The sequence below is a fragment of the Salarias fasciatus genome, chromosome 22, assembly GCF_902148845.1.
Source record: "Salarias fasciatus chromosome 22, fSalaFa1.1, whole genome shotgun sequence".
Taxonomy (NCBI): Eukaryota; Metazoa; Chordata; class Actinopteri; order Blenniiformes; family Blenniidae; genus Salarias; species Salarias fasciatus.
In genome coordinates this window covers 5,934,391-5,957,261 of record NC_043765.1, presented here as the reverse complement: position 1 = coordinate 5,957,261, position 22,871 = coordinate 5,934,391, and the positions used below count along the sequence as shown (strand labels likewise).

The 22,871-nt window shown below is 43.3% G+C and overlaps 1 protein-coding gene and 1 pseudogene across 1 annotated transcript; one reads left to right on the top strand and one right to left on the bottom strand.

Annotated features, from left to right (window-relative positions):
* Window positions 1-69: 69 nt before the first annotated feature.
* LOC115409769 (lysophosphatidylcholine acyltransferase 1-like) lies at window positions 70-15,501 on the bottom strand (annotated as a pseudogene).
* A 5,112-nt stretch (window positions 15,502-20,613) lies between these two features.
* Window positions 20,614-22,160, top strand: ndufs6 (NADH:ubiquinone oxidoreductase subunit S6). The gene is given in 5 exon segments (XM_030120549.1): window positions 20,614-20,939; window positions 21,252-21,263; window positions 21,265-21,306; window positions 21,475-21,597; window positions 22,018-22,160. Coding segments are annotated over 5 exon segments (420 nt in total). The 5' UTR covers window positions 20,614-20,765; the 3' UTR covers window positions 22,087-22,160.
* Window positions 22,161-22,871: the final 711 nt, after the last annotated feature.

The window sequence follows — 22,871 nt, the reverse complement described above, 5'->3', positions numbered from 1 at the left end:
TTGTTTGTTTTTGTAGTGAAACCACAGAGGACAAGATGCAATAAGCATGAAAAACATACACAGACATTCTCAAAGAGTCAATGAATTTTAGTCTTTTCAGAATCATTGTTGTTCTTGATAAGTAAACAAACATTTGTTTCATGACTTGTTTTTTATATGTAACCTAAAAAAAAAAATCACTGAATATTTGTAAAAACCCTTTTCAAAATCTTCTTGTTTCATCCTAATCATGAAATGATACTAAGATTATCAAAAAAAAAAAAGTGTGTTGGATCAGCAATGTCTCAAACTGCTTGAACTTTCTAAAACTGCCCCATGAAAGGTTAATATCAGTTCACCTGAGAAAACAACACCAGCGATCACCAGGAAATGGAAAACACTCCTCCATTTATTGGTTTAAGTCTTAAATAGCTGTGCTTTTTTTTAACAAAGGAAAGAAAATAAATAACTGTTTGAGCGGAGCACTAAAAGAATAAAAACTAAAGAGAGTGAGGATCCGTGTCCGTTGCACTCTAAGGCACAGAGGTGAAGCTGCTGCCACGCTGGACACAGAGGAGGCCAGGAGAAAAATCGGTCTGTCTTTATTCGTCTTTGCCGTGCTTCTGTCCGTTGCAGCTCTTGTCGTGCGGCCGGACGCAGAAGCGTCGCGGATGATCTCTGAAGTCGATCCAGTCCAGCGTGTGAGGATTCTGCTGCACGTACAGATAAAACTCATCTGGAAGAGAGGAGAAGATTAAACATGATTGTCCAATTTTTTTTTTGCTGTGAAATGAGATGAGATGAAACGCTCCGGTGTGTTTTGCATGTTCCACACGAGTTTGTGCAGATGGAAACTGTGCCCGACTGTTTGATGGTTAAGAGGAGGAAGAGCTTCAACAGGACAAGAAGAGGAAGAAGAGGGTGCACGGAGGAGCTTTTGACAGTTTCTAGGAAAGACAGATGGTGGATGTAAAAATTTCCTCCAACAGATGGTATTTATCTTCTTCAGTGAAGCCAAGAAGAAGCGGAGTGTGATGGTGACAGCACAGACGAAGTGGGGGGAGACACTGACAGATGCTGTCAATCATCTCCAACACACTAATTTCTGTAAAATTGCGATAAATAATTGAACGAAATAAAAAAATAAATAAATAAAGGGAGCGGTTTCTCACCGTAGCTGATCCGGCCCGTGTCGGGCTTTCCGAGTGTTAAAAACATCGCCGAGAGGTCCACCTCCATCACTCCCAGCATTATCTCCAGGGTGACGGCCAGATCCTCCTCCAGGATTTCCCCGCCGTCCTCGTTTTCGTACATCTGCACACCGACATGTTGCCTCAGCAGACAGAAACAGGCTCGGGAAGGAGGGGATGGAAAGGGCTGAGGAAACAAGGAAGCTCACCTTGAAGGCCAGTTTGACCGTTTCCATTGACTTTGAAGGCCGGTAGACGGTCGATAAAGCGGTGACGTAGTGTCTGACGTCTATCTGTCCATCTTCACTCTGCAGGAGAAGTATAAAGAAGAAGCATAAAAGGAAGAAAGGAAGGATATTATTCTCAAGATAATGAGACTGTGTTGTTCATTCTGAGCAGAGAAGCTTTGTTAAACTCTAAATATGTAAATCTCACACATTCTATGCTGTTGCACATCCCACAAATGCATGGCTCTTACGAATGTGGCACCATTTAAAATGGACATAAACAGGCATCGATTTACTGCAAAACCAGTATGAAGAACTGGTGTCTCCCACCTGGTGGAAGACCCGGTGGATTTGTCTGAGGGTGTCAGAAACAGGCAGGTTGAGGAAGAGGGCGAAGTGTTCCAGCGTCAGACCGCCCCCCTGCAGCTTCCTGGCTCTCCTGGCCAGCTCCTCCAGCTGCTCCGCCGTGCTGCCTGCTTTCACCTTGCTACGGCAAAGGGAAGCACAGTTAGCTCTGGAGACGAGTCAGGACCAAACTACCCTCTCTTCTTCTTAATTCAATAACCAAACTCAGTAATGCTATCTTTCTTTAACTGTATTGTCTCGTTTTGCTATGATACATTTTTTTTAATTATTCTATTCAATTGAATTTATTTTGCACTGTTTTGACTGTTTTTCTGTCCCTCCACCAATAGGTGGCAGTGTTCACACACTGTCTCTGCGGTCCCACCGTCCCACCGTCAGGCCGGTCCAGCCTCCCTCCACTCACCCCAAGCGGCACACCAGCCGGTTGAACTCCAGCAGGCCGCTGCAGTCGTGCACGCTCAGGGGGCCGTGCGACAGGCTGATCTCACGGTCGTCGAAGGACAGGTCGGTGAGCGGGGCCCCCAGCGCCCTGTCCGGGTTTACAAGCGACACACACACACACACACACACACACACACACACACGTCTGTGAGTTATGGGTGTCCAAAGTAATGAAAAGTCACGTGCACGCACACACGTTACAAACACCTACTCGGCCATGAGCTTCCTGACGTTGTTGGCAAACAGAGACGGGTTGATCTTCTCCTCGTCTGAAGGAGTGTAAACAGGCAGGTACTGCGAGGACAGACAGTCAGCTCAGGAAACTGCGGGAGAAAAAAGAAAACGGTTCCGGCTCCATAAACTGCTCACCTCGATCTCCATAGAGTTGTGAGGTTGGCACAAAGTCAGCCACAAGATCTTCAGCCTGAGAGAAAGACAGAAGAGATCTATCAGGAAAATGACAGAGTGAATACAGATGGTTGTGGAAGTCATGGCGGTTCCCCGACAGCATCTCGCAGCGTTCCTTTCTAATGGAAAACAGGTCACTGGTGTTTTAACCACATGCTTAACAGTGGGGAAGGAGATGGTGTGTGTGTGCGTGTGTGTGTGAGTGTGTGTGTGAGAAGCAGAAACACTCACGCTCCAGGACCTTTCCATGTCCATGTAACAGTATCCTACAGAGAGGAAAGAGGAAATAACTCAGAACGAGCGGAGGAACACCCCGTGACACAATTTTAACTCAGCCATTCACTCCTGTTTGCCATCTCTCTCACACTGGGACATGTGGTGTGGTGGTGTGTGTGTGTGTTGTGTGTGTGTGAGTCACTCTCAGTGTAAACTACAGATATGTGGATTTATCGCCGCACAAAGTGAATCAAACACAATAGTCAGGATTCATACTGAGGATGTTTGGATAATCAAGGCTGTGGTTGAGAAGAAGCATGATTCTGTGTGACCAATGTGATGATTAAAAAGACTTTAGAAGTCTCAGTGAGTTTGAAGCCGGCAGTGTGAAATCAGGAAAAATAAATTTAATCTCTCTAGATTGAACTGCATGAATTATCTGTTTCTATGAATTAACCGTATGTTCATGTTCAGAGGAAAAAGATGGAAAAGCAGTAAAAATTAACAACTCCCGGTCTTTCTAACTATATTGAAAAAAATACATTAAACTACAGATGATCCAAAAAATAAAAAGATAAACAAAAGAAAAAATAAATGTTATATGGAGTGAAAATTCCAAAGCTCAAGACAACATTATATCATTCAGTGGTTCTTTCAAACGAATAATATTAAACTGACTAGCTAATTCATAATAATCCAAAAAACTTTTAAATAAGTAGTTATTGCACATAGTTGATGTAGACCAGTGCAGTTTTAGTGACATTTACAAATTATACACTCAAGACGTCAACCTCCTGAAATTTTTTCTGTTAGTATTTCCTGTCCGCAGGTTGAATCTTCATCATCTTATTAAAATGTACTGATTTACATCATGCTGCAATAGTATGATTAGATACAGTTCGAATAAAATTAGGGAAATCTTTGAGTAAAACCAAATCTGATTCTGAAGATCAAGGAAAGTAATCACTGCAGGAAACTCTCCCCGATGCTCTCTCTGCCTCGTGGTGCCACGTTGTCACGAGGTCAGTGCCGAGCGCAAAGTGAAGCGGTGACAAAGCTTTCTAGGGAAACAGACGAAGAAAAGGCGGTATGAGAGCTGCGTAATTTATGAGGGAGCCTGGGAGAGGTGCCGAGAGCCAGAGACCTGACACCCTGTGTTGTGTGTGTTTGTGTTTGTGTGTGTGTGTGTGTGTGTGCTGTGTGTGTGTGTGTGTGTGTGCGAGGGATAAAGACGGAGATGGAATATCATCCCACTCGGACGTGAAGTCACATCGGCACCAGAGGAGGAAAGAAGCCATACATCAGAGCCCAGCGGGCGGGGTCACAGGTCAGGGATCAAAAGCCACAGGGGGCAGAGTTCAGGAGTTTACCCAGTTTGTTGGGGTAGCGCAGGATCACCGGCTGCACTGGAAGTCCCGGGATTGAAAGCACCTGAGAGACATGAAGGAAAAAAACACACAGACCATGAGGAAGAGTCGGCTCAGAGCGCAACTCTCCAGACAAATCCGAGGCGCTGTGCTGCAGATTTGAAGACAGCGCAGAGACACAGGACCGAGCTGAACCGTGTGGACCGGTTTGGATTATTGTCAGAACCTCAGGATAACCTCCGGCGCTGGCAGACCGACTTTGTGTTATGTCCTGCTGATGACAGGCGAGCTGATAAATGCAATATACACTATTTATCTTGGGACAAAGGCCCATTCAGGCTTTTGTGCAGCCTTAGAATGGCCAAAGAACATTACACATGACAAAGGGACTGAACCCTCCGGAGTATAACTTACAGTTTTGTGTAACAGGTGAAACAGAAATAAAAAAAACCAGAAGATTTCTCCTGTTGGGACTTAGTGGAAATCCATGTTAGGAAACGTGGATTTAAAGGCTTTAGATCCAAAATGATTCACCAAGATGACTTGAGCTTAAATCAACTCGGAGATGTCTAATATAAGAATATATCATAGCTTGAAGTGAGAGCGGCGAGGCTGTGAGCGAACATAAAGATGAATATTAAACAGACGAGAGTGTGAGGAAGGACAGGTGCAGACGGGGAGGGGATGAAGAGACAGCTCCCTGGAAGGCTGTTTGAGATGAGAACATGACTGGAGGTATCTGTGGAGGCTGTTCATGCACAGGTGGTCAACACACACACACACACACACACCACACACAACATCACACACACAGCTGATCTGTTGTGCTGGGAACCAGCGATGGGACGTAACTGAAAGCGACACATCCAGAGAAGACTGGCAACACAAAGCTGACAGACGAAGCTGGAAACACACACACACACACCACACACACACACACCACACACACACCCACACACACACACACACACACACACCACACACACACACACACAGCGAAAAGTGTGTCCCAACAGGGCTTACTGGGAATGACAGAATTACAGACTGGAAGAAATGGGATTACACAGAGCAGGCTGTGAACAATGCCACACACACCACACACACACACACACACACACACACACACACACACACACACACACACACACACACACACGGGATATGAGCACAATAACAAGCCTCTGAAGCGTTGGGGACAACAGCTCGTCCTGCTGCAGTGTCCTAAAGCGAGACACTGAACGTCCAACAACGTAAAATTAATTTGTCCAGACATCGACACCTGCAGTTGGCAGCTCTGCAGTCATACCCCCCCCCCCCCCCCCCCCCCCCCCCCCACCCCCCCAACACCTCCATCCCCCCACCCTCCATAAATAAATAATCATGCACAGGTTCAAGCATACAAAATGAAAAGCATGCTGAACATAGCGATCACACAAAGTCGTTCTTTTGGCAAACAGACACGCCCGTCAGTGAAAACAGCGCTCCCAGCAATGGGGAACGGCGCTTTTTACCATCTAACAACAACTGCAGACACAAATAAGAGGCTGGTTTATACAAACGTGCTGCTATGTAAATAAATAAATAATAATGTAGAAGCATTACATTGTTTCACATATTTCACCCTGCTCATTATAGCCTTTAAGTCGCCCTTCACCATGATTACCACATACTGGCATGCTTGAGCCTGAGGGTGGATTTCAACATGGCAATAACAGCTGGATGACACACTGACGTGCTGACTCTTGAAATTTTCCATTCAGATCACTCAAACATTACAACTCATCATTCAGCTCAGGACTAAAACACTTTAAAGCTTCAGATCAAAAGAGAAGTGTTTGTTTTTTTATTGCACTAAGGACACTCAGCAATAACACCAGGCTGACCCGCCGTCTAGTTTCATGACACAGCTGAAGCAGGAAGGCCAAGGAATAATACCAGCCTTGAATAAGATGAGCCCTGACCTGTTGGTGCACGTCCCTCAGGAAAAATCATGATCTGAAACATACAAATAGAAATGGAGGCACGTGCACACAAAATAAACCCCTTTAACTTTTCCTTGATGTAGTTTGGATCCATTTGTGTCACTTACTCTACATTTTCTTTGTTTTACTTCCCTATGGCGAGAGCTAAGGTTAGATATGTGTGTGGATTTATGTGCATATTCACATATTTTACCTGAGGCCACTTCCCCCCAGACTGGGCTCTCCGCTTGATCTCCTCTACAGTTTTCTTCCTGGAGTTCCTGATCGGACGGAACACAAACACGGGCCTGATGTAGCTGATCAAGCTGGGGGGCCGGGTTATGGATGAGCACCGAAACAAGAAAGAAGAAAACATCACATTACTGTCAACACAACAGCTGCGTATGAGCCGTATGGAACCAACAGCCGCGTGGGATTGTGGGTAAATGTGTCTCACTTACTGCCCCAGACGGGATGCTCCTGCTCTCCAGCTTGGTGACGATGGAGCACATGGTGTTGGTGACTGGGATGGCATCGAAGTACGAGGAATGCGGCGCCACGGTGAGGATGGGAACTTCGGACGGCGGCGCTCGCTCCCCTTTCACCTGATCCAGTGAAACCTCCGCAAAACCACATGGCGCGCATGATCACCCGGAGACACACGTCTACGAACCTGGTGGAGGCGACGGTTATCATCAGATACTTCAAGGAAAATAAAGACTTTATGGTTACGAGTCACTCCATATAACTAATCAATCGTGGTTGTCAGTTCATGTGAAGAACAGCACCCACTAGTGGCCCAAGGTGCTAACTACACCATTCATTCAAAAACACAAAAATGATGTCTTTTCACTTGAAATATGTCGTGTAAATATTGCAAACACACCTCCTCCACCATGACTGCGGCTCAAGGACGAAGTCGGAGCGGCCGAGGGAGGCAGTGAAGGCGAAAGGCCAGGCCAGCAGCATGAGGAAAGACCCAGCAGCAGGCGCACCTGGGAAAACTGTGACCGACCTCAGTCCGATCTGCAGAGAGAGAGAGACAGAACACAGAGAGCGGGACGTGAAACCGTCGTTCCGCCCGCTGCGTTTCAGCGACCTGCGAGCTACTGTAACATTCCTGGAGCTTTTTTCAGTCCCCTGTCAAGCAGTTATCGCCGTGCGTCTTTATCGAGATGCGCATTCCTGCGCAGGAGGAGAAGTATGTGTCTGTACGTTCTGCAGGGTCAGGAGGAGGAGAGCCACATACCGGCTGTGCCTTCAGGAAGGAACAAACAGCCATCCGTCATCCAGCCTCAACAATCACGCTCCCCTGGCTGGGAAACCCAACGCGGAGAGCGAGCTTTCATGTCCAACTCAAATATATGTTTAGACCAGCAGTAATGAGAGAGGAAGCAGGGGAATGTAAACTAGTTAAGTTATTTACATTTATTTGTTGTGATTCCATGCGTTTGAAGCTCATCCATTAGTGTGTCTGTTTATCTCATTCAGCTAACCAGATGTAAGATATTCTGTATTTTTACTTTTTGACCTCCCCTCCATCAGCAGCACTTCTCTTTATTATAAATATTTGTGAGATATGCCACCAGCGCTTCCTATTTTTATTAAATAAACCAAATGTATTACATTATTGAAGCAACTGGCGTTCAGCAGAGCGGCTTTTAAAGGGAGTATTGAAGAGAAGCACGCATGAAGAGATTCGATCAGGTTTTATCTCATAACCACCTCTGTCTTAAAATCTTTGCAGAGATAAACCACTATACGTCCTCCTCCACGGGAAGCCTTTAAGGCACTCACTGAAGATATGAACCCCAAGCTTCTGTGAAAGGAGGTATTTATCAGACATTATACATATAAAGCGACAGAAAAACTAAAATAAAACCAAAAACACATGTATTTTAGCATTTTGGATAAAAATCTCTATGAATGATCTTTAGTCCCACTTACTCCACCAAACTGCAGTAGTTTTCTGTGGACACTGCACATGTGCAAGAACATTTCTTTAATATATTTTATTAGTAAAAATGCACAAGTCATCAAATCCAGTCAGGGTTAGCAGCTTTTGATAAACGGTGTTTCCTTAATGTGAAAAACACACAGGTGCAAATCATAAGTCACAGCAACTTGTGTGGATTTTCTGGACTGCACAACAAAATCAGTCACTCCTCAGTCCTCCAGTGACAAAGAGAACACACACTGAGCTGATGACAGTAATGACTTTCCATCTTGTTTCCTCTTCCAGCTCTACAACCCCTGCATGAGTTTGACCTCTTGCCGAGCTGTTTTCCCTGAAGTGCAGCTTACTGCAGCCCAAAGCAGAGATGAGAAGTCATCTGACTGACCTGTCATGCCTCTTCCCTTGACTGTGTAATGAGAGGGATGCGGTGCGTACGCACCAGCGGGGGTCACAGAGTCACGGTCTCCACTGTAATTCAGACCGTGTGACATGTTAAGCTGCCGCCCGACCCCCGTTCGATCCCTCGTTGTGATCCCTTCATTCCCCTCTCATCAGGCTCCCGGTCAGCCCCACAGGTGATCTCCAGTCCCAGAGGAAACTCCTCTCCTCTGCCTCTGCTATCCATCCATCAGTCCTCTGGCTCTCTCTGCCCGTTTGCTCAGCCACACCTCCATTTATCACGCCGCCGTCCCTCCGGTTGTTTTCCTCCTGCTTTGCATTGATGTGCTTTCTGTCACCACTCTGGGGAGTCATTTCTAACCCCCCCCCCTTCAAGCATCCCGTGCTCTTCTCAGTATGGTGGAGCACAGGTGCACACTTCAGGGCCGTATTAATAAATAAACAGCAATAAGGTTGATTTACGACGCTCTAACGCCTCCCTGAGACGCCGCAACCCATCACCGTCAGAGCCTAACAAATCCATCTGGGAGGATCCGCTGACATTTTCTCAGGAGGGGGCACAAGAATGAGCTGCGGCGGGGTGGAGGGGAGCGATTCCCAGTGTTTTATGGAGGCGGTCACCGATCCGTGGCTGATGATTTGAAATCTGCTGTAAAACGCTCTTTAGGACAGCTTCAGCAGAGCTTAGGTGTCCCACTGTGGCATCATAGTGACTCCCAGGTTGGTTTTTCTTCTGTTGTCTGTATATCACTCCTTAAATGCTAGTTCCAATATAGCAAATTTTTTTTGTTTCACACACTTCCCTTAGAGTTAAGATTGCATTGCAGTTTTCCTTTGATCAGACTTCAACCCTGTAAGAAAACCTGTGTTTTGTGTGTTTTTTTTTTTTTCCCTATGGCCTATTAGGGTATATTGATTAAAGTTCTTCATGGAGTTTTGAAATCCTAAATAGTTGCGTTGTTTATGCAGGTTGATTCACGTCCAGGAGTACTTTTTGCATTTGAGGTGCAGCCGTGCTTTTCGTTGTTTCCTGTAAAACATGGTGCTTGTTAACTATACTGGCTGAGGTCTGGGTCCTGGTCCAGGTCCGTGGTGTGGTCTGAGCTGCTCAAACAGCAGGGAAAGGTCAAACAGGATTAGTTTTCAACTAATTTTTCTTGCTTTTGAGTTAAGAAATTGTAAAATAGGGTTAAAAACTGAAAACGACAGTAAAAATGAACCAATTTATCTCTTAATTTTATAACAATGACTCATTCTAGTAATTTCATTCACTATTTATCCAGTGACAGATTTGTCATACCGACAACAACAAAATCCTGTTACACTAAGAGAAGGAGATCATTCACACATGTTATTAAATGAATATGCCATAATGCCAGTACTGAGACAACAACATGATTCTGAATAAATGCAATCACTGAAATTTATTCTGATAAAAATGTTGCCTATTTTTCACACCACCTGCGATTAAACTGTAGTTTTTGTTTTTTGTTTGCTTTCTGTTTTTCGTTGCATTTGCAGCCTCCAACCTGCAGCATCATATAAGCAAACTGCTGTTGATGTTGAGTAGGCCATTTCCCCCCCCCTGATTTTTGTGCTTCTGGCTTTTTCAATCGCAATTTCACTTCTCTTTTATAGTGTTTTCATTTTCAAATTTGCAAAGCATGGATGCACACAGCATACACACATAATTTAATCACTGTTGCTCTAAAACTGTCAACGTAAGCTGTTGCTGGATCAAAAAGTAGCCCAAGCAGCATAACCAACGTCAAACTACCCCAGGGCCCGATCTGAGAAGGATTGAGGACCTCTCATGACCATAACTCCAAAAGATAAAAGCAACGGACATGTTATTCAATTTATTAAGTGTTCTATTCAGATCTTCTTTAGGGTTTATATCTAAGACCCTGTTTACAAAACAACACATGTAGCATTATTACAAAAACAAACAGCAGCACCCACTAGTGGTCCAACAGGAAAACTACATCATTTTCAGTGTTTCAACGGCGCAAATGGATTCGTATAATTTGAAAAACACCTGAGGTCTCCATAGAATTAAACCACATCAGTAAAAGTCACCAAATTCGAGCCAAAACTTCCAATCGAATGTGATTAAACAGAAGTGAAACAGAAGAAAAGAGGGAACAAAATGTCCTGATTCCACCGTCTGCCAGCAGTTACTGTACAAACACAAAGACAACGGCCCGTCCCCTGATCTGTCATGACCCCCTCAGGAAGCCAGGACACCCACACAAACACACACACACCACACACACACACACACACACACACACACACACACACACACGGAGAAAACTTCTTGCTTGTTTGTAAGGAAGCAGTAAAGCTGTCAGGAGCCATTAAAGACACAGGGCCTCTCATCCTGCAGCACTGAGCGCTTCTGCTTCCCTCACGCACGCTGTCAGCTGAAGTCGCACCGCCTGACGCGTCGTCCTCACCTGTGCTCGTACACAATCAGACAGCGGGAGACGGCGTGAAGACGAGCCAGACACGACTAAAGGAAGCTCATCCAGGCTGAATCCAGCCTCTGTTTGATCAAACATTAGCACTATTTCCACACCTCACTGCCAAGCTCTGCGACCCGGAGTCCCCCGGGTGTCGTGGCTCGGTACAGTCTGATCTGCTCTGCACCCGTGCAGCGAGCTCTAATCGCTCCCGCTTAATTGTTTTCAAGGAGCCAAGGGAAGTACGCCCTGATTTCCACCCGAGGGCCCGGGAAACGCCCAACCTGACGGTGAAGCTGGGCGAAGGGAATAGAACCCGCCAGGTTCACAGCACCTGCCAGTCACACTCGTACTGTACACGGCCCCCGGGGGGGGTTTACAGCAGCTCCCTGTCCGGCCTCACACCACCACGGCTCTCACCCGCATTGTGTGATGTTCACTGCTCAACCAAAGTGTGACTCAGCGCTGCCGTCGGTCTGTTTCGCATGCTGACCTGGTTTTTCTTCATCACGCTGACTGGAAAGTAGAAAAAAAAAAATTAAAAAAAGATTCCAGGAAGTACTGTGGGGCCAGGAAGGAGAAATATGTTCGTTTAGCTGGGAGCAGGAAAGAACAGAAACTATGCCGCATAAAGCAGGGTTGACAAAAATGTGGTCCCCATGGCCAAAACCTCTCCAAAGAAGGTTCAGTCTGACGAAGCGATTCTGAAAAGCATAAAAACACAAACTAATTTACAAAAATGGCTATTTTATTGATTGTCATCGAGTCTCTGTTCATAAATATGAACAATTTTAGAGTGTACCACAACTTAAAGCTCAAACAAGAGAAAAAAATGCAAAAACAAACAAAGAAACATACTAAAAGTTTAAAAAAACCAGCAGAAAAAAAAGCATATGCAATAAACATGACTCCAAAAGCTGGTTTTAAAGCCTGAAAGAAAAGAAGTGTTTTTGAGGCAGATAAAAGCTAAAAGCCAGCTATGCTATGCTCCGGTTCACTACACGTTTCTGTTAGCTGGAAAGCAGCAAACAGGTCTGACTGTAGAACAGAAAGTGAAGCTCGATTAAAACCAACATAAAGTGTGTTCCAGTACTCATGACACAACGACTTGAATACACTTCAAGTTCTTCAAATAACAAAACAAAACAAAGAACAAAGGCTTGACTCAGAGGGCTGCTTGAACAGGGAAAGGGCTTGATCAGGACCCACACAGTTTATCTTGGAGTCATTTTTTCAGGTATGAAACTACAGGTTTTTGACAAATGAACAAGGAATTCTCCCGGAGGAGCTATCAAACCAAAATGATCTGCTCCACTGTATTTGATCTTTAAAAAACTGACAATATGGCAGCGCTATCCTCGATGTCATCCATGTCACGCCCGACGCCTTCAGGACGTGACGGAGGATAACGTTCCTGTTGAAGCAGCATTTACATGCAAGGAGAATATGAAGCTTCGAACACTTCATCCTGCTGCATTTCTCATGACGGCAGCCGCGTATGATCAGCAGTCATGAAATTTATGTCGTCAATAAACTGTAGGCAGTCTGTGGTTGCACGGAAGTCACATTGGCCAAATGTGGAACCTGGATCACTTTTCAGCAGAAGACGTCTCCGATTATTCATCTTAATCAGAGGACTTTTTCTGAATCCAAACACATATGAATGATCACAACTGAGCTCCTTCTTTTGAACTTTGATTGACTGGAGAGAAGCTGCAGACGATCACAACCAGGATAGGCTGTCTGTGAACCTGTCTCACTGTTCTACAGCGTATCTGTATGTGAAGGCTGTTACGTGTTAGTACTGGTCCGACTCGATCAACCATCAAACAGGGAAGTGTGTGTGTTTTCTCAGTTAGTGGGGAGGTTCTCTCTAACTTGTTTCTGCTCAGACAGAACTGTGTTTGTTTACCAACTGTGTGCTACCGATGAGACAAGTGGAAAGAAAAAAAAAACACACTCACACACTCACCACACACATCTCACTGCCACTTTGGAAGAGGCAGCTTGAGGTGTGAACCACACACTCACACACACAGGCTCGAACTACAGCGTGTGGACCCGCTGCTGTCACCTGGTATAGACACACAATGTTTACAGAGTACGACACTACTCCAGTGGAAAAACCGACAGAGACACGCCGCTGGAGACTTTCTTAAAGTAGGAGCGAAAACAAAGAGAGTAAATAAAGCAAAGGGTCCTTCTACATGAAACATGTTGGTGTTTAAATGTCTCAGCTGATCGGTTGGCTGGGTTAGCAATATATGCTCAATATGCTAATATGCTGTCAACAGAGGCAACAATCACCGACCATGGGAATCTATGGATCTATTAGGTGATTTATGAGGAGATATTTCAGTGCCTTCTTCGAACAGAGAGCGCATTGATTCAGTGGATGATTTAAGGCAGCGGAAACCCAGCAGAGCATCTCGCCACGACTGGATACACAGACCTGATTTTATCTCACCTGGACTATCTGAGTACACGCCACATGTGCTTAGCCATCAGTATCTCTGTGTAAACACACACCAATAGAAGGGACAGCGAGGAAATAAGAAGTGAGGAGAGCGGAGAAAGTCAGATCCACCCGGAGGTCGATACGCATCTGTCAGCACGGCGGTTCCAGGAGTCATAAAGTAACTTATGGGTTCAAGGCGTACTTTGATTCAAGAGCTCTTCCCTTGGGAGAAAGTGTGTCTTAAAAAAGGATGATGCAAATGTGTTATATGCAAATATGTTCAAGTCAGACTGTAATGCAGGTTAAGTGCGTAGTGGCCAATTCAGGTAAAGCAAACAAGCACATGTAGTTTCATGTTGGATTGATGATTCAAACATCTTGTAAGAAAGTGTTAGATTACAGAAAAAAAGGGAAACGTGGTGGAAAGAGGAGAGTCGTGGCCTGTTTAACCAAATAAACTTAGTTAAAAGAGAAATTTTCCCTCCAATCTAGTTTATTTTAGACCAGATAAATAATAAAAAGGGGGATCCTTTGTTGTAATAGCATACATAAATTAAAGCCATAAAGCTGCATGGATCAAGTCTCCTGCAGTTCTTACTGTGATCTATTTTTCAAATTATCAGACCACCTCCAACCCAAATGATTTTTTGTTAATTTTTGTCTCTCCAAACAATAGCATGGCATCTCTTCTCTCAATCTCATGTTGCACTGTTAATATCTTTGACATGCAGGGTCAGCTCTTTAAAATGCTCTTAATGATGGAATCTGCACGACTCTTTAAGCAAAGTGTTTGGCTTTAATACTGAGTAATAGAAACTAAAGTTCTGAAAATGTCATTTTTGAACAACATCTCCCAAGGGGGGAGGAAACTTTGGAAAACACTCTGACTCCGTCATTGTGTCAACAGGGAAACACAACTTTCTGGAAACGCTTGGGCTGCTGATCATGGCACCACCACCATAATGGAATAGTTATTGCTTTTTTTTTTGTTTTGAATTAGCATGAGTAGATGGACAATATCAACTATGTCAGCCTCCACAGTCTCATGAACTTCCTGTTGTTTTATAGTCACCGTAATAGCAGTGCAACTTCACTATTTGTCCATGTTCTTGCACCGTTAATGTTTAAAGCATATTGTTCTCTGTACCAATGTGTGTGTGTGTGTGGTTTTATTACTAAACAACCAACAGCTCCAACTCTTGGCCTGGAATGGCCATACGAGATGTTTTCAGCATTTTCTGCCGTTCTGTGTAAATGGACATCATTGTCAAAATGCTGCCTTGTAAATGTGAAACTTTAACAAACAAACACTTATGTGTTTTCAACTGGAAATGTCAATAAAATTGGCTTAGTTGTCCAATTACAAGCTTGACGTTTACGGCAGTTGCAGAATATATGGTATATATAAAAACTAGGACAGATATTCTGTATTAATCATTCAACAAGGAGGAAGTTGGGATTTTGTTTCAGTGGATTCCAAAAGGTTCTGCAATTTAAATTAATTTTATAACTTGGGGTGGGATACAGTGTTTTTGTCGATGGGGCTCAATGGTTCAAGCTCTGTGAGGAAGGGGACTTTACTATATTATATTACATATTTTTTTTGTTGCCTATAAGTTGATCATCTTGTCTTGTAAATTTACATTTACTGCTAAATGACACATCAGCATCCAGGAAGCATGAGAAATGACTGTCATAACATCCACTCACTGAAATAAACCTACATTGCTGTTTTTCTATATGCTTTGTTTACGCACATACCAGAGTGACGTCACAAGGTGCGCGTGTGTCAGCGCGAGCGGCTGCGCGTGAAGTTTGGACGTTTTTACGCAACACTTTCAGATGAGTTGACGCGTCGAGAGAGTTTCTTACCAAGCTTAATAAGAATGATCTTACCTTATCTTCTCTGTCAGGGTGAAGCTCAGCTGGGTGCACGAAGGGGTTTTGCTCACTCCTGAAGGTCGGCTGTTTGACGTCTTCATCTCTCAGAGTTACGCGCGCACGCACGCACGTGCTAAGAGCTACAAGACAAATAAATAAATAAATACAAAAAAAAAAAAAACCCAAAGTGTCCCGAAATGTAAAGTGACTTTGCTGTTCCTCCACATGAGCGGAGCGTCCCTCCTGCTGCTCCACGCGCAGAGACTGATGGAGGAGGAGGAGGAGGAGGAGGAAGAGGAGGAAGAGGGGCGGAGTCACTCCTAAACTTCTAAGGTGTAGTGTAAGAAAATGAAACATGCCCTCCTGAAAATATTAGCAGCTTGATTTAATGAACTGGTGTTTAAAGCAGCATTTGCTTATATGTTTGTTGTCTGAATGTAGGTTTGTGTGGGTCAGGATGTGGGGCAGTGGTTAGCGCTTCATGATGGGTTCAAACCCAGAATTGCATGTTTTTGCTGTTCCTCAGGCCACAAACATGCATGTCGAGGCGTCTTGATCAGTCTAACCATGACACCATCTCAAGTCAAAATGCATCGGTTTTCACCGTTTAGTTTCAGGAAAGCTTCACATTTACACAGCGATGTTGTGAAACTATGTTCATTTCTACCAAAACGGCAGGGCCACCACGCAGGTGCTCTTCAAGGCACTCAAGACCTGTGAAAACTTTCTTTTTCTTACATTAATCTTTCAACTAAAAATCATTTATGATGTAGTATGTACATTTTACACTGAACACTGTGTTGTTCGATCTCTGATGGCACACCTACTTTCTCTACTATCAAGATTCAAAGTAAAACATTATCACACATTTTACTGTAATGGAGTTAAATTCTAGATATTTTTATTAGTTTCAAGAACTAATACTGAAGTACATTTCATACCCTGTGATCTACTTTCGTATATGTAAAACCAATCTGAATACATTTGAATTTAGAATCTTCTGATCTGCTTTTACCAAGGAGGTTTTTCCTTTCATTTAACCAAGAAGAAAGCTGGTTTACAGCAATAAATAAAATGATAAATAAAATATCTACTATGACAGTGTTTTTTTTAAAGTAACTGCTCTTTAATATAGTTTTGAGAATCTTATAATAGTTATTTATTTGCAGTTGAGTTGAAATGTAGTCATGTGAAATTGGTATTGTACTTGAACACAAACGTATCCCTTGTCATGTCTGCTCACCACCAACAATCCAGTCAGTTATCAAGGTCAGCACACTGCACCACGTGGTCACCGAGGACAGACTGGCAGCCTTTGAAGGAAACCTCGAACCTCTGGAAAGCACTGACAGGAACTGTCGGTGGACTGCGTGTTTGAGATGCTCGGGGAGGTTTGGCCTTCACCGAAGCCATTTGAAGTCCGGTTTCCTCCCCGTTTGATCCTCCCCGTCAATTTCTGCTGACGATCTGTTCTACTCCAGATGACAGCCACTGTCTGTGTAAACAGACTTTGTTGAGCCTCAAAGCCGCAGATGGCCGATCCACATTGTGTCCCGCGGCTGACTGGTTTATCAGCTTCACATCAAAACCTGCCTCACTGACCCACGGTTACGATCGGGCCCAGTGAACCCGCTCGCTCCCGCTTATCTGACAATATGCCACAACTCGCAGTGCTCACTGGAAAGCAGGCACACAGGAAACTTCTAACGTGTTTGTTTCAGCTAAAATACCATGAAGCGGAGCCAACTACAGAAAACACACATGACATTATACTGTACACACACCTCACACACACAGAGGTGTCTGGTGGCTCTCCATCGGTTACACAATAACCTTTAGGAAAAGTGTGAATACAGAGTTGTGGGCTCAGTGTTTGTTGCTAAACATCCTCAGTGTGCTGGTGGAAGCAGCAGCCTGTCCGTACTGCTGAGTGTTATTAAACTGTATTTAAGAGATATTCAATGACACAAACACGATCTGTCCTGTAAAAGCTAATTAAGGGTGAAAATAGTTAATAGAAAGTGAGTCAAATTGATCTGAGGTCATTATAGGAGAATGTTTTTAGACAGAAAGATTTTGGCTCCCTCTAGTGGAACAAAAGATAAACTGTCACTTTAACCAGGGCTGTACTTCCCAACTTTAGGGACCCAAAGTTCCCAAACCAAGCATTCATTTTTTAAAAGGAAAAAAACATTAAACTAAACCTGAGATTCTTGTGTAACGATGAATCCTTTTCTCTGAGGATAACTTATGGGTTTACACACACACTGTCTCTGTGCATTTGGTGGACTGGTGCCCCAGCTTCTTTCGGGGATTTTTCCACCAGCTTTTTCACAACAAAAATACATTTTAGCTCTAATTTTGTACCATGAAGTCATATTCTCTGTAACTCTCTCCCTGCACAGTTTGCCACATTCGTATTTTCAAGCAGTTTTAGATTTACTGAATAAATTCAGTCAAATGTGTATGGAATCTCCCTACATGGTCTGGGAGAACATGCAAACTTTAAAGAGCAATGCACTCTCAATTCAGGCTCAAACCAGGGATATTTTCATTGTGAGGTAATGACAACTACAGCACAGTACAACATTACTACACCACTAACGCTTCAAAGAAATCCTTTCCACAAACAGGGTCAAAAGCTGTCAGATTCCACCTCGTTTTTCCCCTTTTTCTTGTCCTGTGACTCCATTCAAAGTGGACTAACAAGAAAGTATTTAGACTCCAACACACTAAAGCATATAATGCAGCATTTTGAATACAGCCTACTTTAATTTGATTAGACTTTATGGACTCATTGATCCTCAAAACTCACTCCTTTATAATGTTGAACAGTACAATTCATTTAGTGAACAGGCAACCTTTTTCCACCTGAGTCCACAGTGATCAGCTCACACTCTGCAGTTTTACAAAATCTGACCAAAAGGACAAATCTTTCTGGATTATCTGATGAACAGAGCAGATCCAACAACAAATCAACACTCTATAATCGCTGTAACTCAAATAGTATTAAATGGTTAACTATGGAAGGGGTTGATTTTAGTTATTGTATCCTGAATATCTGATAGTAAAGAATCTGAGTTTAACATTGGATTGTATAAAATTATATTCTTTTTAAATCAATTACCTTGGTGTGTGGAAAACTCTTCTCATATTCATTCTGGTTAGCTGAACTCACTGTACAATACTATTTCCCTGTGAAAACTTTGAGCATCTGAAAATGAATTGCAGTGGAAACTGAGCTATTCCAGCTAAAGAATTTATTGTTGCTGCACAGTTCTTACAACGTCTTGGCTACTCCGACACGTCAGCCCTGCCGCTGCTTGTGTCTCGGGTGAGTCTTGCAGAACACGAACAAGCGTCCCCTGCGTCGCACGAAGAAGCAGTCCTTGCAGCGCCGCTTTAGGGCAGACTTGGTTTTCATCCTGCGGAAGGGAGGATGCTGGGAAGGAGGAGTCGACACTGTCCCAGAAGAGACGCTCCATGCGGGCGGCGGGGGCCAGGTGGGAGGAGCAGACACCGGGCGGCGACGGGTGTGGTGTGCGAGGTGCAGTGGCGAGCGTGCAGAGACCTCGGTAAGCACCGGGCAGATTCAAGCGGCTGATCTGGACCACTGGGCGAGCCAGGGAGGAGGCCAGGGCCTCAGAAGGAGAGGAGCCATGCGTGAAAGGCTGCAGGAGAGGCACAGCACGCACGTTTTTAGAGGGAGGGATTGGAATAACGTGATGGTCACCACCAGAACAACAAACTAGATCACTGACTTCCTGGAGACTGTATCAAGAACTTTGGGTAAAATCCTGCTGTCAGTCCCAGAGTTCAGGGAAATAACTTTAAATAACCCCAGATGTAATGCAATAATCATATAAATGCCTAATGAGCCGTTTTGAGATAGAAATGAATTGATTTCGAGTGAGTGATCACTTATTTATGACATAAAAAAGAAGCTTGTCAAGAAAATGCAAGAGGTGCAAACTAGTAATCATAGCAAAGGGTGGCTACTTCGAGGAATCTAAAACAGGTTTTGAGTTATTTTACAGTTTGTCATTTACTATATAATTCCATATATGTTCATACATAGTTCTGATGCCTTCAATGAGAATCTATAATGTAAAGAAATAAGGTAAACAAAAAACATTCAACCTACTGTTTAATGCACAGAAAACGTATAGTTGGTAGCGTATCTAAATGTGTTAAATCTATCCATATTAGATTTATAAATACTAAGGTTTATATGTTTAAACTTTATGTTCTGCTTTAGCATGAGTTCTATAAATCTGGACCAGAGAAACATGCTGCCTTTTCATTACAAAGCGCAGTGATGTTTCCATATCGTTAGCCTCATAGCATAATTGCTAAGTAATTTTTTGGCCAAACTGTGATATCTGCCTAACTTTTACTCTCCTTTCACTGCTGCATCATCCTGTCTTATTGCCTCTGTCCTCAGCCTATCAGAACGTTTGTTAGAGTCCAAAATCACTATCTGCCTTGTCATCCTCTTTGACTTAGGTATTTTTGACGCGTCCAAAACATTGATGTCCAAAAACATTAAAATATGACTTTGGCAATTATGCTATTAGGCTAACGATATGCACACTAACATGAGCAAGGAGGCATATTAGGCAACCTCGAACAAACTCTGAAGTGAAAGCACTTATGACAAGCTGACGACTGTAAATGCAGTTATTTTTTTTCCATTTGTTCGTTGAATAAAAAATAACACATGTGGCTTCAGAGCTGCAACACGCCAAGGAGACAACTGTGACCTGCTAACAACACGGCTCATACATCAGCTCGAAAGCACTAGATAGTACTTGAAAGCCACAAGTACAAACAAAAAAGAGTAATTATGACAGAAAAAACCTACCAGAAGACCCTCGTCGTTTCAACAAGGGTTTTACCCCTGAATGTCGGGTTTATTTGCAGAAACCCCCACCACAATGCTCGGCTTGCTAGCACGATGTTTCGGATTAACGGGTCCCCCTGTAAACTGATGACTGCAGTGACTTCCTCCAGCGGAAGTCGTTGCTGCAGCTGACGTTAAAATAAAACTCAAAAAAGGGACGACTCTTTCGAAACTTGATGAAAGTGTTTAAATTGTGTTAAAAAGACAGCTACGGATTTCTGTCGGGTTTTTAACATCTTCTGTTCCCTGTGGCAATGGCAGGCACCAAAGTAGTCGGTCATTAGTAAGCATGGTAACCAGTTAATCCAAAACACCACACCGGATAAACAACTTCCGGTTTAATTTGTAACACAATCCCATCACTTTGTCTGTCAGGTAGTTCAACCCTGTAACTTCGGAAGATCTTTATCTCTGTTTACACCAGAATACTATTACTGCATGTGAAATGTTATAATAAATCCCCAAATATCACATTTTATAAAAGCTTGCTGAAACACATTGCAGAGGTGATTGAACCTTGGAGTCAAAGCGTAGGGTAAAATTCACAATGCAGCCTAGTAAACGGGCTGTGGTAAACATGGCGACCGCCGTAGGCAGACTTCTGTCCTTCAGTGGAAATGTTCGGGCGCTGGTTTCTCCTCTAAGGCTGGCTGCTGTTCCTGCTCACCGGTACAGCATAGAGGTTTCCACCACCGGGGAACCCATCGGTCACACTGGCCAGGTAAGCACACGGTAAACCCCGTAGCATAGCATTAGCCGGCGGCCTAGCGTTAGCTAACCTTAGCCGAGTAACATGGAAAGGTGCCCTGCATCCGTTATCGGACAGACCTTTTGTGTTGCTCAAATTTCCAGCTTTCTACTTGGTCAAACGTCTCTAGATTAGAACAACGAACATATTGTTCTCTTATAGTTCCAGATCATTATGTTTGTGGGGATCAGCGATAGATGTCATAATGTCAGTTACTAAACGTGATGCTGCTGTCCGTGTTGTTTGTCCTGCATCCAGATTCATGCTTTCATGTTTTCCTCTCAGGTGTTTGATGAAAAAGGACCCCAGGAGAGCCAGATTTGTTGGCAGGCAGAAAGAGGTAATCCCCCTCTTCATCAAATGAAATTATTTCATGTCAAATGTAAATCTTACTCCTTTATGTACGTGTAAATAACTTTTACAGTGAATTGCCCATCATGATGATGAACCTGCATTGCCACTGGTTGAAGGTCATGACAATGATGTTCTTTTCTTTATTCATGTCAAGGTGAATAAAAACTTTGCCATCGAGCTGGTGGCAGAGGAGTCTGTGTCTGAAATCGGCGCCCGAGTGGTGTCCTGTGATGGAGGTGGAGGAGCTTTGGGACACCCTAAAGTCTACATTAACTTGGTATGAGAAGACAGTTTATATTTGAACATGTGACTCTGCAAAGGGGTTGAGTTTAGTGCACACAATGCAAAAGCAGAAAAATGCATCCAAACTCCATTTATATCCGTTACCCACTCTAATGAAGGGAAATCTCCATCTTCTCCTCTTTAAAGCATTATTTTGCTTGCAGAAACAGTGTTTTTGCTTGGTGCTGCATTAATGAACCTGACTGCAGGGCAGTGTCTCTGTATTTACAGTCAAGCTTAGGCTCACCAAATTACATGAAATCAACATGAACACAAACTGAGTTTTTCCTTACATCATGCATTTAAAATGATTAAAATGGCTAGTTTTTGTTTCTGTCTTTTAACTGCTGTTTAGCCTCCTACTACCTGTGTAAGAAGCTCCACATTGAAATGTTCATTCTTTTTTTATCCCCAGGACAAAGTGACTAAAGTGGGCACGTGCGGCTACTGCGGGTTACAGTTCAAGCAGAAGCTTCATCACTGAAACATCCCCTCTGTCTGTGCTGCTCTCTGTAAATCACCATATTGGTTAATAAATTATGTTTTGTCTGTCTGAGAGTGATTTTTGTTTTGTTTTCTCAGCGTGTGCATGCAACAGACCATTTTAGCATAAATTTGTAACATATTTCACTTGTGGTTAAGCTGAATGACATGATCATCACAAATAACCTGAAATCATAGTTATTCGTTTCAACAGATAGAGGTTCAATAAAATTGAGACAAATATCTACCTCCATTTTTGACTAAATTTATATACATCATTGTTTGTCAGCTTTATACATAGATGCTGTTCATTTGTTAGTTTTATGCATTGAGCATCAACATCACATCAAACTGCTCTCTCACAGTTGTCTGAAGTTTAACTTCTTTTGTGTCTGAAACAATCAGAAAATGCAGTAGCAACAATACATTGTCCTCATCCTGCATTCATCTGATATATGATCAAAATAATGTCAAGTTCCAAGTTCCAGTCGCTTTCTCGTAATAACACAGCAAATGTACCAGTATTCACATGAATTTCTTGTTATGGTAAAATGAAATAGTGCTTTTTCTGCTAACAGTTAAACCATAGATCTGAATGTTCCTTTAGGATTAATAGTTAGCTTCATGATACATTGTTTTGGAGGAACTCACAAGAATCACTGTTTGAGATTCAGGTGTGGAAAATTTTCTCTAAGATTTCCAGTTTTTGCAATGTTGTGGATCTCAATGACTGCATCGTCTTCCAAGGTTGTTTTCCTCTAAACTGCTCAGCACCTGCTCTGGGCT